The 27,957-nt window shown below is 49.5% G+C and overlaps 1 protein-coding gene across 2 annotated transcripts in view; it reads right to left on the minus strand.

Annotated features, from left to right (window-relative positions):
- The window catches only part of UNC5D (unc-5 netrin receptor D), a 110,483-nt gene that overhangs the window by 56,834 nt on the left and 25,692 nt on the right, over window positions 1-27,957 (minus strand). For both annotated transcript variants that reach the window (XM_085559150.1, XM_085559151.1), the window contains exon 2: window positions 5,319-5,537. In XM_085559150.1, the coding sequence (XP_085415276.1) occupies window positions 5,319-5,537 (219 nt within the window). The remainder of the gene's footprint in view (window positions 1-5,318; window positions 5,538-27,957) is intronic.

A 27,957-nucleotide genomic window follows, 5' to 3' on the forward strand; every position in this document is an offset into this window, starting at 1 on the left:
CCGTATTTCATGCCTGTGGAGTTTATAAAGCAGCAGGAATTCTAAACCTGAACTCCATAAAAATTGGCTTCCACTTAATCTCAGGCATCATTAACAGCTGGGCAGGCACTCCTCAAAGGCACTGGGAAGTCACTGTGCTCCTCGGGCAAGAGCAGGGATGGGGTTCACTGGGGATGCTCCAAGAGGGAAACTCAGACAAGCTTTAAATCCTGTACAAAAATACAGGATATTTGATACTTTTCCAGCAAGAGGAAAAGTGGATTTTTACTTCTTTTCATTAAGCCTGGCTTACAATGAAAGCCAAAGACAGGGACAAACCCTTGACATCTCCCCAAGTTGTCTCAAGAACCCCTTCAATCCCTCAGATATTTATTCCCGTGCAACAAACAAACACAGGTTTTCTGGCTGCTTTTTTTTTTCCCCCGTGTTGATGCCATTTTTAACAAAACTGTTTACAAAGCCTCCCTTTATTTCCTGACACGGAGACAACAAACCCTGAGGAACAAAGGCTCTGCCAGAGACCCTGCCAGGAAAATGCACCCCCTGAACGAAACCATCCCTGCTCTGCCAGCCAAAAATCCTTGTGTTCTGGCATGAAAACATTTTGCAGAGTGATGTGCAGAGGTTTAAGGTAAGAGAAACTCCATGGAGATCCCTCAGAGGGGACTGGAGTGCTGGAGACAGAGCAGGGCTGCCCTGGCTGGGGGTTTGGGACCCCAGCAGGAGCAGCTTCCCAGGGGAAAACCCTCCCTGGATTATCCAGAGCTGACCCCACTCACACCCCCAGCTCCTGCTCCCGCCACTCCTGAGCTGCTCTGGGGATTTTGGGAAGCAGCAAAGAGAGGCAGAGGTGTGGGAGCTGCCCCAGCACAGCCCCTGCTCGCAACGACAGCATTTTGATACCAAACAAGAAAAAGTCATCACTTGATGATGAATTTTGGAGAAGCTGATGCCATTTCTTGGCTCCTGGGTGCTGCAAATTTCTGAGCAGGCGTCAGTGAATTCAGGCATTTACAGCTCCAGATTTATTAAGGTGGAATAGTCTCCAGCCCAGCTCTTCCTTTCATTGACACGGCGTTTAATTAATCTATAAATCAGCCTGTATTTAGTGTGGCAAACAAAGAGCACACGGTTTGGGGAAGCTGGTGGTTCAGCGTTTTGAGAATGGGCCAGGTAGGAATTCAGGTCCTCTTAAAGGTCTCCCAGTTCACCCATAGACCAAATAAATGTATCCAAAACTGCAGAATCTCGGAATTGTTGGGGTTGGACGGGACCTCCGGAGAGCATGGGGTCTTTGGGGGAAGTTGTGCTTTGTTTATGGAGGAAGTACAGCGATTTCCATTTGTTCTAGGAGCAACGACAGAAAGCAAACCTATTGGGAGGAGAGGAATATTCTCCATTTATCACCCCCGTATTTCAGCAGCAAACCCATCCACCTCCCCTCTGCACCTCGGGAAGCACCGGGAAAATCCTTCATGGGAGTGACACCGGGTGAAAAATCCCCGCAAATCAAAGCAGGCACCTCATAAAGCACAGCGACATTTTACCTGCGACTCCAATAACTCCAATAAGCACCGCGAGCCCAACCCTTTAAATTATTGTGCAAATTAGAACCATCATCTTTTGTTTTACAGTAGAGCCGTGCAGAATATCAAGTGCTGGCTGTGGCACTGAAATGCTAATGGGCTCTGCTGGATGCTCGAGCTGCACAGACCCTGGCAGCAGATGAATAATTGCTCTCCGTGTACTAAACACAACGGAGCTGCAGAGAACTTCGGCATTTGTCAGCTTTATTTGTTTAAATGAGAAAAACACTGACAGCAGTTATTGCTGTAATCCTTCCAGTTATCAGACAAGGAAACTCTGCGAGCGGGGCTGAGCCTCTGCTGAACCCCGGCCTGAAACAGCCGGGCAGGTTCTGGAGCGTGCAGGAAATGCAGCAGAGGGAAATTAATCAGCCCCTAATTGCCACACTTTCATCACAGCAGCATCCACGAGCTCGGCTCTCCCTTGATGAGGCAGAGCACAGAGAGAGCCAAGTCCCTGCTCTGCCACGCTTGGGAATAAACAGGAAAAGCGGAGGCAGAGCAGCAAAACCTCCATGGGGACACTCCAGGCAAAGCCTTCCAGACATCACCAGGCAGCAGCAGCGTCCTGCAAAACCCTCCCTGTCCTGCTGCTCCTCCTCACGGACACTCCTGGGCTACTCTGAGGCCTTCATTCCTCTCCTGTAAAACGAAAATCATGGAAAACTGGGCTCTGTGCCAGTCACGGTGACAAAGCCCACCCGAGCGGAGTCCCTGCCTCGGGACCTGAGTGCCACTGCAGCCCCTCTGCCAGGATCTGCCACGGGAGCTCAGCCACGTTCCCCCACTCAGCACCAAACTCAGCCCCTCTGCCAGGATCTGCCACGGGAGCTCAGCCACGTTCCTCCACTCAGCACCAAACTCAGCCCCTCTGCCAGGAGCTGCCACGGGAGCTCAGCCATGTTCCTCCACTCAGCACCAAACCTCCTCCAGCCTGGGCTCTGCCAGGAGCTGCCACGGGAGCTCAGCCACGTTCCCCCACTCAGCACCAAACTCAGCCCCTCTGCCAGGATCTGCCACAGGAGCTCAGCCACCTTCTCTCCATTCAGCACCAAACTCAGCCCCTCTGCCAGGATCTGCCACAGGAGCTCAGCCACCTTCTCTCCACTCAGCACCAAACTCAGCCTGGGCTCTGCCAGGATCTGCCACGGGAGCTCAGCCACGTTCCCCCACTCAGCACCAAACTCAGCCCCTGTGCCAGGATCTGCCACGGGAGCTCAGCCACGTTCCTCCACTCAGCACCAAACCTCCTCCAGCCTGGGCTCTGCTTTCTGTTTCTCACACTCCACAACCTCTGGGGATTTTGATCCCACACAATCAGTGGAAGGGTGCAGAGGTCAGACCCTTTCAGGGCACCGAGAATCCCCTTTAATGAAAGCCCCACTTTTGGCCCAGATCCCAGAGCAGTTCCTCCCAGCTGGAGCAGACCGGGCTGTGCCTGGGGACAGACTCGGCCGTGCCCCAGACTGGGCTCCAGGAACGAGGGCACTGCACGTGAGTGCCAAAACCCCAACAGCTGCTGCTCCCCGGAGGCTGGGCAAGAGTTCCACACTAATTCTGGCGATGGTAGGATCACAGTGGGAGAATTCCCCCCAGTGCTGGCTCTCTCTGCATTTCTGTGCCCTGGGGACCGTTCTGGGAACACCTGGACCCTGCCCTGCAGTGGGTTTGGGGTCCAGACCTTTGGGGAGTCTGCACCCCTGGCTAAGCCCAGCCCTGCAGCGTTTCTGTGGTCAGGGGAGCTGGCCCAGGGGCTGGAACCAGATCAATTTTCTCCCAACCCAAACCGTTCCACGATCCCAAAACTGTTGCTCCGTGTCTCAAACCTCAATGTTACCGATGTCATTTAAACCCCACCTGGCATTACCAATCTTGGTTTGTTCTGTTATTAACCCAAAGCTTAGAAAACATAATTGCAGCACTCACAGAGAGATTTTCTGTAACCATATGGAAGGAAAGCTTTTAGGGACGACATTTCTCCCATATTGATTCAGCAGTGCCTTTAGAAGTAAAGGTTATGCCTATTAAATTATTTCTGAAAAGGTAACTGCAAAAATTAAAATTCATTCAGATTAGCATTTACAAAAAAAAAACCCCTCTAATATGAAACTTCTTCAGAATGTGTCACTTCAAAAGAATGCCAAGCACTACTTTAAGAGGTGTAACTTCTTTTTAAATGGCATTTTTGCCTCTAAAAAAGGAATTTCTTGTGTTGCTGGAGAAGGTGTTGTACACAGAGCGCTGCTGCCAAGGCTGGGGGTTGCCTAGCAATGCTGGGAGGGGAGAGGGGAGAAAGCAATAACAACCAGAATTGTGGAGCCACAGCATTAAATTGGTCTGCAATACTTATCAGCTAAATGAGAGAAGCTACAGGCTCTGCTCCGAGCTGATAAAATCTCCTGATCACTCCAAATCTCTCCCTTCTCCTTCTCTTCTCTTTCGCACACGCTGGGCTCTGTGGATTTCTCCTGCTCGGGTTATTCCCACCCCAATTCCTGCCCTGGCTGGGGCTGGGGGCAAACCCCAGGGTCCAACCCAGCAGGAATCCCACAAAAACTGAGGCTGGGGCAAACCCCAGGGTCCAACCCAGCAGGAATCCCACAAAAACTGAACCTGGGGCAAACCCCAGGGTCCAACCCAGCAGGAATCCCATAAAAACTGAACCTGGGGCAAACCCCAGGGTCCAACCCAGCAGGAATCCCACAAAAACTGAGGCTGGGGCAAACCCCAGGGTCCAACCCAGCAGGAATCCCATAAAAACTGAACCTGGGGCAAACCCCAGGGTTCAACCCAGAAGGAATCCCATAAAAACTGGGGCTGGGGCAAACCCCAGGGTCCAACTCAGCAGGAATCCCACAAAAACTGGGGCTGGGGCAAACCCCAGGGTCCAAACCAGCAGGAATCCCATAAAAACTGGGGCTGGGGGGGGGGGGAATCTCAGAGTCCAACCCAGCAGGAATCCTATAAAAACCAGGACTGTGGGCAAACCCCAGGGTCCAACCCAGCAGGAATCCCATAAAAACTGAACTTGGGGGAAATTCAGTAGGAATCCCATAAAAACTGGGGCTGGGGGGAATCCCAGAGTCCAACCCAGCAGGAATCCCATAAAAACTGAACCTGGGGCAAACCCCAGGGTCCAACCCAGCAGGAGCCCCACAAAATCTGAACCTGGGGCAGATGCCAGGGTCCAACCCAGCAGGAATCCCACAAAATCTGAACCTGGGGCAGATGCCAGGGTCCAACCCAGCAGGAATCCCACAAAATCTGAACCTGGGGCAAACCCCAGGGTCCAACCCAGCAGGAATCCCACAAAATCTGAACCTGGGGCAAACCCCAGGGTCCAACCCAGCAGGAATCCCACAAAAACTGAACCTGGGGCAGATGCCAGGGTCCAACCCAGCAGGAATCCCACAAAATCTGAACGTGGGGCAGACGCCAGGGTCCAACCCAGCAGGAATCCCATAAAATCTGAGGCTGGGGGGGAATCCCAGGGTCCAACCCAGCAGGAGCCCCACAAAAACTGAACCTGGGGCAGACGCCAGGGTCCAACCCAGCAGGAATCCCACAAAATCTGAACCTGGGGCAGGCGCCAGGGTCCAACCCAGCAGGAGCCCCAGAAGAAGGAGTTTCCCTGCTCCCAGCTGCTGCTCCAGGGGAATGGGAGGATGGCCAGGTCCTGGCCTGGCGGGGCAGCGCTGCGGGTCCCGCGGGGTCGGTCCGGGGGCGGCTCACCCGTGGCCTGGTCCAGGCTCTCGCGGGACACGTGCTCGTTCTGGTGCACCCACTCCCCGTTGCACTTGAAGAAGATCTGCATGGCGGGCACGGCCCTGCAGCGCAGCACGATGGGGTTGCTCTTGATGATGTAGGAATCGTCCGGCTCCTCCAGGAAATGGGGCAGGGTCCCCGGCGCCGAGGGGATGGACTCGGGCAGGGCCTCGCTGTTCTCATGTCCTGAAAGCAAACAGAGGGAAATTCAGTTTTCTGTGGCTTTTCCATCATCTCATTTTAATGCCGAAGTGAAAAATCAACTTTGGGTTTTATTTAGGATCAGTTTTGGTCTGGATTTTATTTAGGATTGGTTTTGGTTTGGGTTTTATTTAGGATTGATTTTGGTTTGGGTTTTATTTAGGATTGATTTTGGTCTGGGTTTTATTTAGGATTGATTTTGGTTTGGGTTTTATTTAGGATTGATTTTGGTCTGGGTTTTATTTAGGATTGATTTTGGTCTGTGTTTTATTTAGGATTGGTTTAACTCCGGGTTTTATTTAGGATTGGTTTTATTCAGGATCGGTTTTGCTCTGGGTTTTATTTAGGATTGATTTTGGTCTGGGTTTTATTTAGGATTTATTTTGGTCTTTGTTTTATTTAGGATTGATTTTGGTCTGGGTTTTATTTAGGATTGGTTTTGGTCTGTGTTTTATTTAGGATTGGTTTTATTCAGGATCGGTTTTGCTCTGGGTTTTATTTAGGATTGATTTTGGTCTGGGTTTTATTTAGGATTGGTTTTGGTCTGGGTTTTATTTAGGATTGGTTTAACTCTGGGTTTTATTTAGGATTGGTTTAATTCCGGGTCTTATTTAGGATTGGTTTTATTCAGGATCGGTTTTGCTCTGGGTTTTATTTAGGATTGGTTTAACTCCAGGTTTTATTCAGGATCGGTTTTATTCAGGATTGGTTTTGGTCTGGGTTTTATTTAGGATTGGTTTTGGTCTGGGTTTTATTTAGGATTGGTTTTGGTCTGGGTTTTATTTAGGATCGGTTTAACTCCAGGTTTTATTTAGGATTGGTTTAACTCTGGGTTTTATTTAGGAGCAGTTTTATTCCAGGTTTTATTTAAGATCAGTTTTACTCCAGGAGCACCTGCAGAGCTGCTGGTTTGGTCTTTGAAAGGACACACACACACACACACACAGAATAAAAAAATCAAATAATTTAAGTGTAAGGGCCGCCAAATGCCACAAAACAGCATCAAAACCACCAGAAAAGGGGTGGGGAGCTGAGGTTCAGAAGCTGCAGGGTGTGAAGGGAGACGTTTTCAGCACTTCTCATCCTCAGCTGCCATCAGGGGCCGGGGCATTCCCTCAGGATGAGGAAGGTCCCTCAGTTCCCGAATTCCAGAGGCCCTGGAGCGGAGGTTTTGCCTTTGGAACGGCTCCCATCCGCTCAAACCCAGGAAATTCCCATTGATCTCCGGCAGTGCTGGATTTATTTCAGCACTTTGCCTGCTTTTGGCAAAAATTCAGAGGAATGCGACGGATGTGGGTGAGAAGGGAACAATTCCTGCAGGAGGATCAGAGAGCACCGAGCGCGGCCAGGGAGGATAACAGGACACGTGTGAGGATGAAGGGAGCCGGGAGGGAACAGCTGAGGGCACGAGGGAGGTGATGGAACCCAAAGCAGCGGAATGGAGGCAGATGAGAGGGAAGTTGTGGCGCTGAGAAGGAAAACTGAACCCTTCCCTCGTCCAGGAGGAGGTGACAGAACAACGAGAAAATATTGTTTATTAATATAGAAATATTTTATAACAGAAATAATAGAAATAAATCCATTATAATATTTTAGAAATAATATAAATACATAGAAATAAATCTATTATAATACTTTATAATAGAAATATTGTTATATTTCTGTTAAATCGCAGGAGCTGTCCCTCAGCACGGAGCTCTGTGTGTGCAAACAGTCCCCAAGCTGTGCTGGGAAATCACAGCCGCCTTCACAGGCTGCAGTGCTCTCAGCCCCTTCTCAGGGTGCTTTGGAAAATACCATCACAATTCCAGTGTTTTGCTCCCCAACACCGATGCCAATTTCCATCTTGTCAATCTTCAGCAGCGCTGCGTCCCTGCAGGTTTTATTCCATCCAAGTTTTGCAGGAAAGAACAAAAAATGTCTTTAAATTTTGGAGAGGTTGGGAAATCCCAGGCTCCCAGCAGCCTTGGAGCAGAGGGAGAGCAGCAGCCAAGTCCCTGAGGATCCCCCAGCCGGAGAACTCCCAGTGACCCCGAGTTATTCCACTGGATTTGCTATTTAGGGCAAGGCACAGAGGAGGAAATCCCAGCCCCACCGAAAGCCAGGGCGGATTTCTCCCGGCAGGCTGTGCTTGGACGGTGAGCCCTGGCTTTTCTTGGATGTCAGGGAGATTGTGGAGCTGGGAGTGGCTCCCTCCCCACACAAACCCCTCACATGGCCAGGTAAACCCAGGTGCATCTTTTCCCTTCAGCATTTCCTTTGGAAATCCAAGCAGCACACGCAAAAGCAGGAATGATTCCCCCTTGGGGTCTAGAGGTGGGGATGACCCCAGGAGTGTAAAAGTCCTCATTTCCAGCCCCGCAGCCAAAGGAGGAGTCGGAGTGCGCAGGGTCGGCTTCCCAAGGCTGTTTATTTTCCCTTCTCCAGAACATTCTTTCTCTGCCCTGCTGAGCTCTGGCCAGCAGCTCGGCCATGGCATTCTGTCTGCCCCCAGGGGGTGTTTGCATTTTATACCAAAAACTGCCTGTGCCACGTTTACAATAACGTGCCAATATCTGTCATTTCTGTTGGGCAGTGTGTCTGTCCTTATACCAACAGAAAAGTGTCACCAGCACAGCAAGGCATGGAGGGCAAGGAGAAGGAGAAGAAGGTCAGGACACGCCCAAATCCTCCATTTGAACCCCATTCTACAAACCCCAAAATTCTACTTTTCCACCCTGTGTTAACTCACCTACCACACTGCTCAAACCCTTGTGGTTTGTAATTCCTCACACAGAGTTGGCAGCTTTTTCCACGGGCTAAAATGGAGCCCACAGGTGTTTGTGACTTGGTGCCAAGGTCTGCGAGCCCTGCCAGGGCTGGAGCCAGCCGGGGCAGCCAGGGGGATGTGCTGGGCTCCCACATTTCCCCATCGCCTCACACTCACAGATATTTCTGTGGTTTACACATGGAATTGTCTGGATTCCCGCTTGCAGGACATTCCTGCTCAGGTGGAATCAGCACAACATTCCTGGATAAATAACATTTTCCCATTTACCTGCAGGAGCCTCTCCCAGAGTGCCCTTAATCCTCAGGATTTCACCTCAACTCCTCCTCCTCTTGTGATCACCTCTGTTATGCCCTAACTGGAATTCCTGATTGTAAATCCCTGAGGTTTTCCATGTCAGTTTTTGGGATTCAGTCCCTTCAGCACTACCAAAAAAAAAAAAAAAAAATATTGTTTTGTAGCAGCAGCAAATGGCAGAAGAACAAAGCCTGACACACAATTCTTGTGGGTTTCATTCCTGGAAAATTACCTTTCAGGAAGGTTTTTGTGTTTTATGCTCTGCACGCGAGGCCAAAAGGGACTTTAAATCTTTTTATGACAATAATAGAAATGAAAAAGAAAGGAGGGGGAAAAAAAGTTAGGAACAAACATTAAATTCCTCTCTGAAATAAACACACTGCTGTTGTCAGAACACATCAGGAGATCTGGACAGCAGCAGGCAGGGATGAGTCAGTATTTCAAAACTGATTAGGATAATATAAATGCTAAAATGAGATCTTAAACCAGTGAAAAACTGTGAGTTCTGAACTTTTTTTTTTAAATTAAGAATTATTAAAAGTGAGCAGCATTATTCTTTTTACATTAAAAAAAAAAAAAAACCCCAAAAGTTAAAGTGCCCTCAACAAGCCAAGTAAGGAATGATAAATGCAAATTAATCTGTCAATAAATTGTGCAGAGACTTTTCCCAAGTGTGCAAACAGAACTTCTGTTACACTTTGTGGCACCAGAAAAACAAAGTTCTAAAAGTCCCAAACGGGGCTGAATTCCCCTCTCTATCCAGCAGCTGAGACCAGAGAGAGCTCTTTTCCCTCTCTGCCCAGGGTTTGGGATTTCCCTCTCTCTGCCCAGGATTTCGGATTTCCCTCTCTCTGCCCAGGGTTTCGGATTTCCCTCTCTCTGCCCAGGGTTTGGGGTTTCCCTCTCTCTGCCCAGGATTTGGGATTTTCCTCTCTCTGCCCAGGATTTGGGGTTTTCCCTCTCTCTGCCCAAGGTTTGGATTTTTCCCTCTCTCTGCCCAGGTTTGGGTTTTTCCCTGATTTATGGGACTGCCCTGAAGCAATTCCTCCTGCAGGGTCACAGGAGCCACTCCCACATAAAAACATTCCCAGTTCCCTCCAAGCTCCTTGTCCCACTCAGGAATTTCTCCTGCTCTGCCCCCTCTTCCAAGCCCCCTAAATTCATAAATGCTGGCAGAGCACGGGGTTATTCACTGCTGCTTTGGATGTTTGCTGCCCCAAGCCAGAAGGAAAAAGCCTTTTCCCAGCTGGAACCATCCCAACGCCTCCTTTGGACGGGTCCATCCAGGAGCAGAAACACAACTGGAGATGGCCAATAATCCAAATATTCCCATTCCTCCCTTTCCATGTGTCCAACCCCCTGATCCCTGCAGCACTTTAACCCCCTGCAGCCAGGATTTCCACCAGCACCAAATAAATTCAAGTGTCAGCTTGCTAGGGAAGCCAGGGGATGGAAACATAAAAAAAATGTTCCAGAATAGAGAATTTCCTCATGCCTGGAACTGTTTCCATGATGAAATTTGAGTCATTGTTCAGTCAGGAAAGCAGCTCAGTGAAATTTGCCTACATTTGCTTCATCAGATGACCCCAGCCCCCACACACAGTGGGATTTTTGGAAGGCACTCAGAAATGGGTGGGAACAGCAGATTTTGTTGCCCATGTGAAATCCTTTATTGCCTCTGCTGTCTGCCCTGATTTGCTGAGGGCCCAGGACAGGGTACTTAGCAAAGCCTGAATGGGAGAGGCAGGAACAAATCCTGAGGAGCTCTGCTGGGGAAGATGAAATAGGAAAGCCTTATAAATATGATTGCCTGGCAAAAGATTTGGAAAAGGCAGGAGCTATAAACGAGATTGAAATGAGAACAAGCTTTGAGATACCAAACCTTGGTCACCAAACAACTAGAAAACAATAGTATAGCTGTAGGCAATTCCCCCTCTGATTGAACAATGCCCTCCACCTACAGACAGGTCCAAGGGTCAGATGGAATGCTCTGCCTCACCCCTCAAAATGTACAGTTCATCCCACACCTGTAACCCTCCCCTGAAGCATCAGGTATCTGTAACCCCATTGGCCCAAGTCTTATTCTGTGTCGACTTTGGAGCCCCCGATAAGGTGTTCCCAGGCGACTGGACGTGCTCTTGGCATCCTCTCCTGCCCCTGCTATCTCTCTCTCTCTCTCTTTCTCTCTTGCTTCTCCCTCCCTCTCTCTCTCTCTCTCTCTCTCTCTTCTCTCACTATCTCTCACTCTCTCACTATCTCTCTCTCTCTTGCTATTTCTTTATCTCTCCCTATCTCTCTCTCTTTTCTCTCACTCTCTCTCTCTCTCTCTCTCTCTCTTCTCTCTCTCTCTCTCACTATCTCTCACTATCTCTCTCTCTCTCTCTCTCCCTCTCTCACTATCTCTCACTATCTCTCTCTCTCTCTCTCCCTCTCTCTCTCACTATCTCTCACTATCTCTCTCTCCCTATCTCTCTTTTCTCACTCTCTCTCTCTCTCTCCCTCTCTCCCTCACTATCTCTCACTACCTCTCGCTATCTCTCTCTCTCTCACTATCTCTCTCTCTCTCGCTATCTCTCTCTTTCTCTCTCTCTCTCACTATCTCTCTCTCTTCCTATCTCTCTTTTCTCTCACTCTCTCTCTCTCTCTCTCCCTCTCTCTCTCACTATCTCTCACTACCTCTCGCTATCTCTCTCTCTCTCTCACTATCTCTCTCTCTCTCTCTCTCTCTCTCTCTCTCTCTCGCTGTCTCTCTCTCTCTCTCTCTCTCTCTCTTGCTATCTCTCTCTATCTCTCTCACTGTCTCTCGCTATCTCTCTTGCTATCTTTCTCACTATCTCTCTCGCTATCTCTTTCACTATCTCTCTCTCTCTCCCTATCTCTCTCTCTCTTTCTCTCACTCTCTCTCTCTTTTCTCTCACTCTCTCTCTCTCTCCTTCTCTCTCTCTGTCTCACTCTCTCTCTCACTATCTCTCTCTCTCTCTCTGTCTCACTCTCTCTCTCACTATCTCTCTCTCTTTTCTCTCTCACTCTCTCGCTATCTCTCTCTCTCTCTCTTTCTCTCTCCCTATCTCTCTCTCTTTTCTCTCTCACTCTCTCGCTATCTCTCTCTTTTCTCTCTCTCTCTCTCTCTCTCTCCCTATCTCTCTCTCTCTTTTCTCTCTCTCTCTCTCTCTCTCTCTCTCTCTCTCTCTCTCCCCCTATCTCTCTCTCTCTCTTCTCTCTCTCTCTCTCCCTATCTCTCTCCCTATCTCTCTCTCTCTTTTCTCTCTCTCTCTCTCTCTCTCTCTCTCTCTCCCTGCCCCTACTCCTGGGGCCTGCCCCGAGCTGTGGCTGGCAGCTCCAAGCAGGGCCCCACACGCTCGCCCTTTGCAATACGCCGCATATTCCAAGCCCTGACTTCAGAGATCTCTTGTCTCGTCCGTCCCGACCGTCAGGTCACGGCGCTCCTCACAGACTGGCGCCCAACGTGGGGCACAGCAGCGCTGCCTGCACAGCTCCGCTCCAAAGGGACCTCCCAGCTCACCCCGCTCCACCCGGCACGCCCAGGGAGCCTCCCGCCACACCAGCTCGCTCATCTCCAAATGTTCCTATTTCTTCAGTGCTTTTAGCAGAATTCCTGATTTTTCCTGGCTGCTGTGCAGGTTTAGTTTCATTAATGAACTTCAAATGCCTTTGCCCAACAACACAGTGGATTTTTTACTGGATATGGACATTTTTCTTGTAAGGAATGTCCCTCAATAAATTGATGAAGCCTCAATAAATGAAGAAACCCTCAATTAATCAATTAACCCCTCAATTAATCAGTGAACCTCTCAATAACTCAATGAACACTCAATAAATCAATGAATCCTTCAATAAATCAGTGAACCATCAATAAACCAATGAACCCTCAATAAATCTACAAATCTTCAATTAATCAGTGAACGTCTCAATTAATCAAATGAACCTTCAATAAATCACCAAACCCTCAATCAATCTGTGAACCCTCAATTAATCAATGAACCCTCAATAAAGCTACGAATCATAAATTAATGAGCCCAGCTCATCCCTGTGTTCCCAAAACTCCCAAATTCCCAGCCCAGCTCATCCCTGTGTTCCCAAAGCTCCCAAATTCCCAGCCCACACCGAGATCCACAAGTGCTGCTGCTCCATCTCAGCCCTGCTATCCCACATTAACTTCTCCAGACCCTCCTGCATCCCGTGGATATAAAGGATAAATTCCAGTGGCTCTGCCATAATCCTACCCATCAAATGTTTGGGTGACAGGTGGAAAATTGTTCTGCTAGCTGAGGAAGACAAAATCCATCCCTCCCGGCAATTTTCCGCAGTGAAAACTCAAAAAACTGGACGTGCAGTAAGTTGTGGAAATAAATCTGACTTAAAAAAGAAAAAGTGAATCCCCCAGCAGCAAGCTGGGGATCTTCAGGTGCAGACGAGCCCCTGTTAAAAATCTCATTTAGAGATCTCTAAAACCTCTCACTTAGAGATTTTAGGGGTTTAAAAATCTCATTTCTCCTGTCGAGTGCATGGGGTGAGGTGCTGAGGCTGTCACCTCTGCTGTCACCTCTGCAGTCACCTCTGCTGCTGGGCTCCTCCCACTCAGGGCTGCTGGCATCATCCTGGGCACACCTGGGGACACTGGAAGGGCTTTCCTGCCATTTCCCCAAACCTCACCTCCTCTTCCCCTGCCATTTCCCCAATTCTCATCTCTTCCTTTCCTGCCATTTCCCCAATCCTCCTTTCCTACCATTTCCTCAATCCTCACCTTCTCTCCTGCCATTTCCTCAATCCTCACCTTCTCTTTTCCTGCCATTTCCCCAATCCTCACCTTCTCCTTTCCTGACATTTCCTCAACCCTCACCTTCTCCTTTCCTGCCATTTCCCCCGTTCTTCTCTCCTGCCATTTCCCCAATCCTCATCTCCTCCTTTCCTGCCATTTCCCCAATCCTCCTTTCCTGACATTTCCCCAGTTCTCCTCTCCTGCCATTTCCCCATCCTCATCTCCTTTCCTGTCTCCTCTCCCGAAGCTCCAGCCCTCAACCCCTGCACCCCTGGCACCCCTCACTCACACCTTTGTTCCCATAAAAGTGAAGGAAGTTTAACACTTCCCATCTTTACCTCCAATTCCAGCCTTCGTTCTCCTCTGGCTCTGTCAGAACCACTCTGAGAATGTCAGACCCATTTTATGAACTTCCAATTCCATGGAATTTATGAAGGGAATTTCCACCGACCACCCCGTCCCTGGCTGCAGGAGGGGAGGGCATCTGTTTCCCCCAGCGAGGATTAATTTCTTGATGAAACATTTCAGGCCCTTCCTGTGCCACAGAGATGAATGTGCATCCTATTGTAATCCCTTCTGCAGCCTGAATTTATTTATATCCCAGCTGCACTTATTTATAAAAATGATGTATTACATTTATTAAATATTAAGTGGGTTACAAACTTGAAGAATCTTTCATACATTTATTTAACATCTAGATTTTTTTTTTCCTTTGAGCAATATGCAAGCAATATGAATCTTTAAAGGGAAAAAGGATGCTGCAGCACCCCAAACAGATGGATCTGTTCCTAAAAGTGTCCCAGCAAAGGGTGTGTGAGGGTATCGAACTTCTCTCAGTGACGGACCTGATCTGCTGCCCTCAACAATTCCAGCCAGGAACGCTGAGCAGAGCATTTCTGCCCAGAACCATCAAAAATGCCATTTATTGCTCAGCAGAGAGCACTGAGCTCACCCTGAGCCTCCTCCCAGGCTGAATTCCGGCCATAAACCCCTCCCAGTGCTGCCAGACTTCCAGAAGAAATGGATGAGCGAGGCAAGGAGGGGACTCCCCAGATGAGCTCCCCTCCTGCTCCAAATTCCATGTTTCACCTGCCCACGTGGATTCCTGCCTCGCTCCCAGAGTTGTGCCTCTGATGAAATCTGGGCTCAGTTAATCTTAATTACTGAGACAATGATATGGAAATGCTCATTTGGAAAAAAAAACACCCCGCAGCAGGAGCTCAGAGAGAAATTCAGCTTCATCTCAGCCAGGCCGAGTGAGAAACCAGGCTCCAAAAACGGGGCTTCACTCCAGAGCTGAGAGCTGAGAGCAGAGCAATAAAAAATGATGGAATTACAATTTAGGGACACTCGGTGGCTGAGTGAGACATCAGAGTGCGACTCCCAACAACTGAGCCTGAAATCCCCGACGAGCTCATTAAAACTGGGCTGAGCAATGCTGCAGCTCCTTCAGGTGTCTCGGAATCGCTGGGAAAATTGGGCCCATTAAGCATTAATAGACATAATTCCAACATGCAGTGGCCAATTTAAACAGGAGTTTAGAGGAGAAGATTTGGAACCCAGATTTCCCAGTTCCTGTAAAACCCTCTGCTGGCTGTATTTGCAGGAATCTCCAGTCCTTGTCGCACTTTGCACAAATTGAATTTAACGATGGAGCTTCATAATCTGAAATTTTATTTCATTCTGATTGGGGAAACAAATTTTATCTGCAGTTAAACAATGGGATGTAAAATTTTACAATGTTTTTCCATGCAAAACAAATTTGGGATTTCTGCCCAGTTTCTGAAGTGTCCAGTGTCCCTGACAACAGGAAAGATCCAATTAATTGATGTTTTCTAAACATGCAGAGAGACTGAGCCACAGATGTTTTAGATCTCTCTGTAAATTCCATCAAAGCAACAAGTGACATTTAAGGAATATTTTAACGTTGTGTTTGCAGCAGCTGAACACAGCAAACAAGGAGGGGGAGCTGGGCACTGGAGCAGTTTTGGGTTCCACACCCAGCCTGTTCTGCTTGTTCTGTGTTTTTTCAGGGTATTCGGCTACAAATATTTCCTGAAACACAACTCCGTGCAATTAAAATTAAATAGTAGAGCATATTGTTAAATAATATTGTTACAGACCTGTGAGGCCTTGGATTTATGGATGTTTGTGGCTCCCATCACTGCTTTCTGCACTAGGACACAATCAGATTTCGGAGGTGCTGGTGTTTGGGTAAGGGAATAAGGGAATATTTTGCAATTCTTCTTTCACCCTTCCCTTTCCAGTCAGGCAATTTTGGATAGAGCAATGAGATATCCCCCAAGGCACGGGAGAGCAAAGCCAAGCCCACCCAACCCCATCCCTGAGCTGCCCCTGGTGTGGAGGGGAGGGAAAACCTCCCCGCCTGCCCCAGGGCATCCTCACAGTCAGGAGAGTTCTGGAACTTTCCTGACCCCCTCCAGGGTGAGCAGCACCTGAGAGCTCCCCAGCTGAGTCCCACTTCTGTGAGAAATCCACCCGGAGCATCCCCTGGAGCTGTTTTCCCATTCCCACCCATTCCCTTTCCCTCTGCACTGAATCACGGCCCGGGCTGGTGACGCTGCCCTGACTCTGCTGTCACCACCTCACCGCCCCTCCTGCTGCTGTCCCCATCAGCAGCTTCAGCTGCCTGTTTACTCAGCCCCCCGTGGGGGAAGGAACAAAAGAACCCCCCCAAAAAAACAAAGGGAAAGAGAAAAACAGCCCCCTAAAAAGCCCCTTTTGGAAACGCTCTCCCGCAGGAACCTCCCACACCCACCGCCCCTACAGCTGACGGTTTTGTGCAGCACAAAGATTAATAATTTTCAAAACCTGACATTTTCCATCTGAATCACAAGCTACTTTGTGAGAAATCTTTTCCATATCCTGCTCCATGCTGCTTCTCACGCTGAAGGGCATTTTAGGCTGGTAAAATGCTTTTGTCATGGTAAAGACCCGGCGGATTCCCAGCTGGTGGCTCTGCAGAGGAACTGCTGCTGCCAACACCAAAGGATCCCAAAGGATCCTCCTTTCCCACCACACTCCCTGCCCTGACATCCCCAGGCACACCTTGGAGAACTCCAGCTCACCCACCCTTGCCCACCTCCCCTCAGAGCAGAGCCCTTCCCGCTGTCCCAATTCCCCATTTCCAGCCTGGCTCCGAGCAGTTTCACTCAATATTGCAGTTTCTGATCTTTTACAGAATCTCTACAAGGCTTTTACGACAAATTTTTTTAGGAATTTTACAAAATTCTACAGAATGTTCCAGATCTCCACGAAGGGGCCTGCAGGTGACACCAGCTCTGGGATCTCCAGTATTTGCTGGTGGAAAAATTCCTGCCTGTGGGATCAGGGGACATCAGCCCCTCTCACTTCAGGATTTCAGAAGGTCCAGCCCAGCATCCTGAAAATGCCTCCTTTACCCCTAACACCAGAGGAACCTTTGAGGGTGAGATTTTGGGTTGATTTCTAAAGGAATATTTTTGCTTTTCCTTTTTTTTTTTTTTTTTTTTTTTTTGGCCTCCATGAAATCTGAATTTCCCCTGCTATTGCTCAGTTAACAACCCCAATTTCTTTTCTGCGTGGGAAAGGGAACACCAGGACCCAAACAGCTTTTCCAGCAGATAAAAGGCTCTGAGGAAAAAGGGAAGGGAGGGCAGTGATTTTCCTCAGGTCCTGCTCGGGACTGAACTCCTGGCAGAGAACAAAGCCGCCCCTTCAGATCCCAATTCACACTTCAATTTTCCTGAGCCTTGTAATACAAGTCATTACATCCTCCATGACTTATCCTCAAATTGCTGGTAATTTTTATGTTGAACAAGCACCCATTTGCAGGGGTTTTCATGCCATTAGGAGCAGGAATATTCCAATTTGGAAGTGGCAGCTGATGGCTGGAGAGGCAGCGCTGCTCTCTGTAATGCAACGGCCTGAAAGCAGAATGGCTCAGAAATACAGAATACAGACCTTGGGATTGAATGCTGGGGGGTTTTATAGTGTCCAGAGCTGGAAACATGATGAAAATCTGCTTTTTTTTGTCCCTAACGGAGCAAGGGGAGAGGGTGAGTGCTCTCACAACTCAGCAGCCACTCTCAGAACAAAACGCAGCAATAACATCCCACAACTCTCCCAGTTTTTCTCCCTGAGCACATCAAACATTATGGAGCCTGGCATTAAAATCCCTCTCCTTCCAGCCCCCTGAACACGGTATTTGAGTTGGGTTCCTCGTTTTGGGACACGTGGGGTTTATTGGGTGTAAATTCAGCCCCAGCGCTGGGTGAGGACCCGGCTGCCCCGGGAGCAGCTCAGCCCAGCTGGGCTCTCGGGATGGGCGGCGGGATGTTGATCCAGCAGTCTGCCCCTGATTCCATCATTCCCCACGTGGATGTTCACCCCCTGCTGCATTCCCACCCCGTCCCTTGTTCTTTGGATGCTCTCCCAGCTCTCAGTTTGCTGCTGCTCCCCTCGGGAAGCGCCAGCACAGCTCCTGCAGGTGAGGCTGGCTCAGCTCCTCCAGCACATCCAAACCCTGGCTGGAACCTTCCCCGCCCGGTGCTGGGAGCAGCTGAAAATAACGAAAAACAACCCCCAGGCGATGCCAGCAGCTCTCAAAAGCCAAGGAGACCGAAGCACCTGCTGGGTTCACCCTGTACTGAGCTCCTTTCCCACTCTGGGCCATCTGGGAATGGCACTCCGGGAGCGCTGGGGGTGTCGGAGCCCCCAGGACACGGAACTCTGAACAGCGCTGGGATCAGACACACGAGGAGGGCTGGGATCTCACCCCTCCCTCTGCCTCCCTCCCGGGACCAGCTGTGACGGAGCAGGATCCCTGCAAGGTTTCCATGCTGGAAAATGTCAAATTCCTGCAGCTTCCCAGCTGGATGCCCCGAGCAGCACGGCAGGGGCCGGAGTGAGCCGCAGCAGCGCACAGACACTGCAATCCGCGGCACGTGCAGCGAGTTACGGGAGACAAACCTCCAACAAAGGCAGCAAATCTGCTCTGGGGCTGGGGCCCCCAGCTTTCTGTCGCCCGTGGGAGCAGCTCTGCCAGAGCAGCACACGGTGCCGCATTTCATGTTGGGAGCGGAGAACAGAGAGGAGCTACGGCGGTGACAATTTGTTATTAATAATGTACAAAGCCCTTCCTCATCAGCTCAGACAGCCTGCCAGAGACACAGGCATCTCTGGGCTCTGCTCCGAGGCAGAACAAAGTGGAGAGGGTTTCATCTCACTTCTGAACAAAGTGGAGAGGGTTTCATCTCACTTCTAAACACCAAGTGATCCTAAAGAGCCTTGGGAATGTCACTGGGGCTGTGCCTTGGACCGGGTCAGGCTGCTGAGCAGGAATCCTCACCAGACACTCCCTGAGTGCCCCAGGAACACTGAGAACTCATCCCAACGAGCAGCTCCCATCCATCCATCCACACATCCACCCATCCACACATCCATCCATCCGTCCATCCCTCATTCACCCCATCCCAGAGCTGCCCCTGGATGGAAACCTGCTCCTCTGCACCCCAGACCATTCCTTTGAGCAAATTCCAGCTTTGGGAAGGGAGAAGAGCCTTGGGACGTGTCACCCCCTCAGAACCCCTGGGCTGCAGGGAGCCCCAGCCGGGCTCTGCCCCTCGCTCTGCTCCTCTGTCAGCAGAGGCGCTGGGAAGAACTCGGAATTATTCAGGAGCCCTGCTCCAGTGCCCTGTGAACAATATCCTTTTCATATCTGCAGCATGATAAAATCACTTGTTACTCCACTGCTGCCTGAGTCATCCTCTGGCAGCGTTATTAACCCCGTGCTCACAGCCTGCTCGGGGACTCGGAGCCCTTTTGTTCCAACACTTGGAGATTTATTTGTCAAGTCTGACAGCTCTGATCTCGTCTTGCAGGGAACAGCAGTGCCTGAGCAGGAATTTATGAAATCATGAGCTGCAGGAAATAGCCAAAATCACAGCAAGGGTTGATTTGGAAACGAGGAGGAGATAAACAACATGGAGATAAAAATCTGCATTTCCATAAGAAAAGGCTCACTTAAAAGATTTGGAAGCGTCAAGGAACAGGGCAGTGAGAGATCTCACGTGTGCTTCACATGTGGTTTATAGAGTTTTAAGAAGATATAAAAACATTTAAACTCCATCCAGACATCTTTAATTCTGGATCTTGAGAAATCAACAGGTACAAATGAGACACATTTAGTGCGAAATGGGATTGTCTTTGTTCTTGCCCACGTGCCACGATGAGTGGTGTTACCTTAAATACACAAGCTTACAAAACAAGCCCTGGATGTCATCAATATTATCAGGCCTCATCAGGGCAGCGCTGTGACATTTAAAAGCCATTTTTCATCACAAAACTTCATCATCTCTTGTGAGAAACACAACCTGTGGGCACAGGTAGCAGGGTACCATCAGACCTCACCAAACACAGATAAAGCAGTTGATCAGATTGCTGATTGATCAGATTGCAGATTTGCACCCCAAATCCCAGGAGTGCCACACCCTGGGTGCCCTCAGCCAGCATTTCGGGGACGCTGGGTCGGGTGTTTGAGCACCAACAATAAAGGACAGAAATCCCAGCCAGCCCCCTCTGCTGCGAAGTTTTGTGTCTTATTTAAGCCAGGAACCAAGCACACAGATCTGGGGATTTATGGGCATCCAGAACTGGCCCTAGCACCGGGCTGGACATTAAACCTGAGCCCAGTGCCCACCCTGAGCCAGCCCTGCACCCCTGGGCACCCCCAGCCCCGGCAGGAGCTGCTCTGTCCCTGCCAGGAGAAGACACCAGCAGAGATAAATCCACCTTTGTCAAAGGCCAGCCCTCAGCTCATCCACCATCCTCTGCCAGGCAGGGCTCTGGAGGAGCAGAGTGGATAAAAACTGCAGAAACACCACCCAGGCTGCGCTTGCTGCGCTTTTAACCCCGCAAATAAATAAATTAATGGCGTTGGGATGAAAGGGGGACTCGCCCCCAGGCACAGCTCCCTGCAGTGGCCTCTGACACTCGGCTCAAACCCCCCTGCTGCTCCTCTGGCAGCATGAAAAGGGGTTTGAAAACTCTGGAGTTCCAAATGCAGCCCTTTTTATGGCTTTAGTGAGTCTTAACTACACAAACAGGGATGTGTGTCCTACGGGGAGAAGCAGCAGAGCAATAATAGCCCGAAATCTGGTGGAATACACTGCTAATGAGGCTGAGCTCAGCCCCAAAAGGCACATTCCGCCTCGTTTTTTGAGGGCTAATTAAGAATAATATCGAGGGGGGAAAAAATGCCCACAAAATCTCCGTGTGTGGATGAGGCAGTGCGGGCAGGAGAAGGGGCTCTCCTGCAGGGCTGAGAGGATTTTCCATTCTGGCCACCTCCTCCTTGATCTGCTTTTTAACTAATGCGCGCTGGGCGGTGAATATTTAATGTTCTCCTTATGGTAGTGTAAAATCCGGCCATAAAATGAACCAAAAGAGGAAAAAAGGATGCTCAGAGGTTGGGTTTTCCAAGCACTCTCTGGTCAGAGGTTCATTTCAGGAGAACTCGGAGCCCAAACAAAGCCCCAAAAAGCCCAACCAAGCAACAATCCATGGGCAGGCACGCCGAATATTCCCAGTGCTGGAATGTGAGTCCCAAAGCCTGGAGTCTGCAATGTTTAGCAGAGGTGAGGAGCAGCCTTTTGGGTTTGCAGGGAGTGAGTGTCAGAGCAGATTAAATCCCTTTTCCCCTGGAGTTAAACACCACAACCACAGCGGGCAGCAACGGCTCCAGTGGGAAAATTCCATTTGGAATTCTGGGGTGGATGTGGCAATTCCTTGTGGGGGAATTTCTCCATCAGCACAGAACAAGGAACAGGCCACAAGGGGGAACAGCAGCAAATTATCAGTTATGTGTAGGAGATATAATTCACGCCATTTCCAGTGTGATATATGAGATATTGAATATTTGTTGGAGTGTACACGTTTGTATTAGGATTCCCCCCACCCTCGCAGGTGTATATTGGAAACTGATTTACAAGTAAGAGGGTACGGCTCGCCAGGAGCCCAGGTGCTGATCGGCGTGTAAACGACCCGGGATGGATCTCATGGAAATCCTCAGGCAGATCCACGGGAATGCAGCATTCCCGAATTCCCAAATTCCCGTAAATTTCATCAAGGGATTCAACAACTCCGGACACTGAATTATTCTCCCTCATCACCAAAAAAAAAAATCTTATTAACCTATGGACTCTGAATGGAAGAAAAGCCTGACTGCCGAAATCTTGGCCTCAGGAGGAATTTTCCCTGTAAAAACCGCTGGTGCCAGGATGGAGGTGTGGGCATGGAGGAAATCCTCTGCTGAGGCTGACTCCTGGTGCCGACCCCGGGCTCGGCTCTGTTCTTTCCTTGCGGCTGGCTAGATAGAATTGGATTGCAAATAAATATTTTATTTTTTCATATTAATTTGGCTGGACAATTTTTCATTTATAACATTATCCCAGATCTGAGGGATTTTCGGGGGGAAGGACGCCCCCAGCCCAGGGAGGAGCTCCAGTTCCCCTCCAGGCCGAGATGAAAGATTTGGAATTGCACGAGCAGGATGCAGCAAACCCAGCCGTGCCCGGTCCTGCGCTCGCTGGCAGAGCCCAGCCATAAATTAAAGGCTGTGGAGAACTTCTCGTTCCCCACGTGCTCCCCTGTCACGCTCGGTAATGCACAACACAACACCCGGCAAGCACCGGAGGGAAAAGGGATGAAAGGAGCAGTAGGGAAGTGGCAAAATGAGGGAAAAAACCTGTTCAGCAATCTGTAATGAGGTCCTGCTGGTCTCTGGCTGGAGCTTCTGAGAGCAAGGCAGAGAAATTCCACATAATTACAACAAAAATCCTCAAACACAAACGGGATCAAGTCTGGTTTTTAAGGTAACAATGGACTGTTCCTTTTGTGAGTGACTGCGGTGTCAGAGAGTGCCCGAGCAACAAATCTGCTCCTCATTTTTAGCCCATTTCAATCTGAAACTCTGGATTTAAAATCAGTTTTGTTTGGAATACAAACAGCCTTACTCTTGCCTGCTCTTTCTTTGGCTCCAGAACGGGACTTTTCACCTGAGCACAGCTCTGCCTGGCAGTGGCACCGTCTGTGGAGTGAGAACATTGCTTTTTGAGGAAAAAAACATAAAAAGGAGGCCAAAGAGGTGCCTGATGGTGGCTGCTGGCCGTGTCTGGATAACCTTGCCCCCAGCAGCTGAGCAGAGCTTTGTGCTCCAGAGGCAGGAGAGGAGCTGGGGGTGCCAAATCCAACCAAAAATCAGAATTGTCCTGGTGTCCCTGCCCTTTGTAGCGAGCCTGCAGGGTCATTCCTGCCTGCAAACACCAATTTCTGGGAGTTGCACCCTGGGCAGGGACCTGCTCTGCTCTCTGCCCTCCCCTCCCCGTGGGAGCTGAGCCAGGGCATGATTGTGATTAATAAAATAGGAGCTGAGTGGGGGAACGAGGGTTATTCCAGGGGAGGAATAAATTCCAGGATAAATTCACCTTGTCCCCGCTGCAGGACGAGATGCCTGGAGCTGCACCACCCGAAGCTGCTGTCATTCCCTTTTCCCTGTCCCCTGGACAACAGTCACACTGCCAGCACTTTTTATCTCTTGTTAAACGCAATATAAAATTTTTATCTCTTCCTCTGTAGCAACATAAACAGGGAAAGCAAAACACAGCCGCCCTGGGGAGAATTTGGATGGCCTGGCCCTGTTTGTTTCCTAAAACTCCCTTTTTACAGCCCTGCATTGTCCCTGTGAAATATCACCTGTGCTGGTGGCAATAAACCCCCGCTGCTGCCGGGACAGCGGTCAGGGGACAGGGACAGCAAGAATCGCTGCCTTTAATATTCATTAGTGCCACACTGAGGCACATCACGGTGGTTTTTGCTGCCTCCCGGCCAGCCCTGAAGTGCCTGGAACAAAACAATCCTGGAACAATCCGGCTCTGGGGCTGGGATGGCCCCAAACCCCAAACCCCAAACCCCAAATCCCAAACCCCAAACCCCAAATCCCAAACCCCAAACCCCAAACCCCAAACCCCAAACCCCAAATCCCAAACCCCAAACCCCAAACCCCAAATCCCAAACCCTGCAGGTCCGGGGCTCGGCACAAGGCGAATCCCGGCAGGGAAAATGAGCAGCGAAGTTTAGCCTGGCACCGAAAGTTGCTAAAATGATAATTACAAGAAACAAAAATCCCACTGCCTCTCAAAGGAACAGATGATTCAGCCACATTTAGCCGGTTTGGGGGAAAATACCGGCTGCTGGGGTCCCGCTGGCACCAGCGCTGCCATCGGCGGGCTGGCACCTCCAGCCTGCCCAGTACGGCGCTCCCAGTGCCCCGGGGGCCGCCCTCCTTCAGCATCATCATCATCATCATCATCATCATCATCATCAATCATCATCATCATCATCATCATCATCATCATCATCATCCCCTCCGCCCCCCGAGCCCCACACCTGGCTCAGGTGAGCCGGGATAACCATCACCAGTTACCAGATAACCATCACCAGTTACCAGGTTAACAATCACCAGTTACCGGGATAACCATCACCAGTTACCGGGGTAAAAAGTATGGGATAACAATTACCAGGATAATAATCAATTACCGGGATAACAATTACCAGTTACCGGGATAACCATCACCAGTTACCAGGATAACCATCACCAGTTACCAGGGTAGCAAGTACGGGATAACAATTACCGGGATAACAATTAATTATCTGGATAACAATCACCAGTTACCGGGATAACTATCACCAGTTACCAGGATAACAATCACCGGTTACTGGGGATAACAATCACCAGTTACCAGGATAACCATCACCAGTTACCGGGGTAACAAGTACAGGATAACAATTAATTACCTGGATAACCATCACCAGTTACCGGGATAACCATCACCAGTTACCAGGATAACAATCACCAGTTACTGGGATAACCACTACCAGTTACCGGGGTAAAAAGTATGGGATAACAATTACTGGGATAATAATCAATTACCGAGATAACAATTACCAGTTACCAGGATAACCATCACCAGTTACCAGGGTAACAAGTACGGGATAACAATTACTGGGATAACAATTAATTACCTGGATAACCATCACCAGTTACCGAGGTAACAAGTACAGGATAACAATTAATTACCTGGATAACCATCACCAGTTACCGGGATAACAATCACCAGTTACCAGGATAACCATCACCAGTTACCGGGATAACAATCACCAGTTACTGGGATAACCATTACCAGTTACTGGGGTAACAAGTAGGGGATAACAATTACCGGGATAATAATCAATTACTAGGATAACAATTACCAGTTACCGGGATAACAATTAATCACTGGGATAACAATTACCAGCTACTGGGATGACCATTACCAGTTACTGGGATAACAATCACCAGCTACCGGGATAACAAGTAGGGGATAACAATTACCGGGATAATAATCAATTACTGGGATAACAATTACCAGTTACCGGGATAACAATTACCAGTTACCAGGATAACCATTACTAATTACCGGGATAACAATTACCAGTTACCGGGATAACCATTGCCAGTTACCGGGATAGCAAGTACGGGATTACAATTACCGGGATAACGATTAATTACCGGGATAACCCCGATCCACCAGCCCGCCCCCCAGGCAAAAATCCCATTTTGGGAAAGCCCGCAGGGCTCCCTGCAGGGCTCTGACTGATGGCGCCGTAATTTGCTGTCACCTCCACGTTTCCCACTTCACTCCGCTCACGGGTTTCCAAATTACACCGGAATTGTGTTGTTTGCACTTTCAATCTTGTAAAAACCTCTCCGGCAGCCACACACGTTCCATGGGGGAGGATTCCTAATTTATGTAAAGTATTACAGAAAATGATCTATATGACAGTTCGGTGTAAAATGCTAAATGCAAGTCATTACTCACTGAAGATAATTCGAGAGTATTGTGTCAGGGGAGACGTTAGATTGCAGAGGATAAAAAGTTGGAATAGGTATTCACATATTTATCCACATTTGCATAATCAGCTGCAGGAGGTGGTGGCTGTTCTCCTGGGCCCCACCAACACACAAGGAACTCAACAGCAGTTGGGAAACTTTCCATTATTTCCACAACTATCCCCAAATTCCTGCTTTGGGGTTGGGTATTTGTTTGTTTGCTTGTTTGGGTTTTTTTGGGGGGGAGTGTTGCGTATTTTTTTTTTTTTGTTCATTTTTGTTTTGTATTTTTGTTTTTGGGTTTGTTGGAGGTTTTTTGTTTTGTTTTGGGGTTTTGTTGTTGCTTTTGGTTTTGTTTGGTTTTTTTTTTTTTTTTTTTCGTCTTCCAAAAGCAGCTGCAGTTCCTATCCCCCAAAAAAGCCCATTCCTGCATTCTGGGGGGGTTTGGAAGCAGCCAGGGCTGGTCCCAGCTGCCTGAGGGGATGGGGATGCTGCAAGGGCAGTTTGGTACCTGCTCAATTAAAACATTGATCCATTGCTCTGCAGTGGGAGGATTTATCCCTCGTTCTCCGGTGGGGAAAGGGGTCCCACATCTCCCCAGCGATGGAGGAGGGGAGGTGACAGAACAGAACAGAGCAGAGCAGAGCAGAACAGAGCAGAGCAGAGCAGAGCAGAACAGAGCAGAACAGAACAGAACAGAACAGAGCAGAACAGAGCAGAACAGAACAGAGCAGAGCAGAGCAGAACAGAACAGAGCAGAACAGAGCAGAACAGAGCAGAGCAGAACAGAGCAGAGCAGAGCAGAGCAGAACAGAACAGAACAGAACAGAGCAGAACAGAACAGAACAGAACAGAGCAGAACAGAGCAGAGCAGAACAGAACAGAACAGAGCAGAGCAGAGCAGAGCAGAACAGAACAGAACAGAGCAGAGCAGAGCAGAACAGACCAGACCAGAACAGAACAGAACAGAGCAGAACAGAGCAGAGCAGAGCAGAACAAAACAGAACAGAACAGAACAGAACAGAGCAGAGCAGAACAGAGCAGAGCAGAGCAGAACAGAACAGAACAGAACAGAGCAGAGCAGAGCAGAGCAGAACAAAACAGAACAGAACAGAACAGAACAGAACAGAGCAGAGCAGAACAGAGCAGAGCAGAACAGAGCAGAGCAGAACAGAGCAGAACAGAGCAGAACAGAACAGAGCAGAGCAGAACAGAACAGAACAGAGCAGAGCAGAGCAGAGCAGAGCAGAACAGAGCAGAGCAGAACAGAGCAGAACAGAACAGAGCAGAGCAGAACAGAACAGAACAGAACAGAGCAGAGCAGAACAGAACAGAGCAGAACAGAACAGAACAGAACAGAACAGAACAGAGCAGAGCAGAACAGAGCAGAGCAGAACAGAACAGAACAGAACAGAGCAGAGCAGAACAGAGCAGAACAGAACAGAACAGAACAGAGCAGAGCAGAACAGAACAGAGCAGAGCAGAACAGAACAGAACAGAGCAGAGCAGAGCAGAGCAGAGCAGAACAGAGCAGAGCAGAGCAGAGCAGAGCAGAGCAGAGCAGAACAATCCTCACTTTCCCCTGGCTACCCAGGGAATTGGGGGCTGGGGTGGCAGGGAGCAGCTCCACGCTCCCTTCCCCTGCCAGCTGGCACCTCCAGCCTGCTCCTCCTCGAGGCAGAGTTCTTGATTTTGAGTTATTGTTATTTTTTTGGAAATTGTGCCTGTTTCACTGGAAATTAACCCTTTTCCCCTCAGACTGGCACGGCAGCCAGGGCATACCAGGGCACTGCCAGCTCGGCTGCAGAGCTGGCTTTACCCCCGAGAGCATCAGCCTTCAGCCCAGCCAGCTCCTGCCAGGGCCCTGGGAGCAGCCTCCACACCTCAGCAGCTCTGGGGTGATTTCCCCGGAATTAGCGACCCCTCGGAGCTGCAGGAGCTTTCACAAAGCCTTTCTGCTCAGCCCAGCATCCCCTTCCCTCTTCCTGATTCTCCAGCTGCTGGTTCCAGCCCCCACTGGCGCCTCAGGATTTCAGCTCCTCTGTTTCCCACCCATTTATTTATAATCCTGCAGTTCTTTGGTGCATCGCTCCAAACTCCACACTCAGCGTCAGCTGCTGCTTCCCCATTTGGGGCAGACACAACAATTCCTGTCCAGGCTGGGAGCCAAGGACACCTCACTGCCTCGGGGCCCAGAGATGGGAACAAAAGTGAGCTGGGGGCAGCAAACTGGGGATCAGTGACTTCATGAGCTGAAGCTGGAATTGGGAGATGAACCCCAATATGCAAATGGACCAAACTTTCAAAAGTATAAAAACCTGTCACCCTCATCCATTTTGGGTGTAGCTCCTGGGGGCTTTGTCTGCCCGAAGTGTCCCTGAAGGCCCTTCAATGAATAGAAATGCTTTTTATTACCCTAATTTGGTCTGGCCTGTGCTTTTAGGCAGCCCCAAAAGGCATCCCCACAGCCGGGAGGATTTCCCTTCCTGCACTCAGGACAGGTTTTTCCACCTTTCCCTCTTGCTGTGCCCCCTGCAGCAGGTGCAGCTCCCTGTCCCTGTGGGGCTTTCCCTCCCCTGCTCCCTTCTGGTCCCGACTATCCCGGATCCACAGGAACCCCCTCCCAGACAGG

This window comes from Lonchura striata, chromosome 22, assembly GCF_050655825.1.
Source record: "Lonchura striata isolate lonStrDom1 chromosome 22, ASM5065582v1, whole genome shotgun sequence".
NCBI classification, from domain to species: Eukaryota; Metazoa; Chordata; class Aves; order Passeriformes; family Estrildidae; genus Lonchura; species Lonchura striata.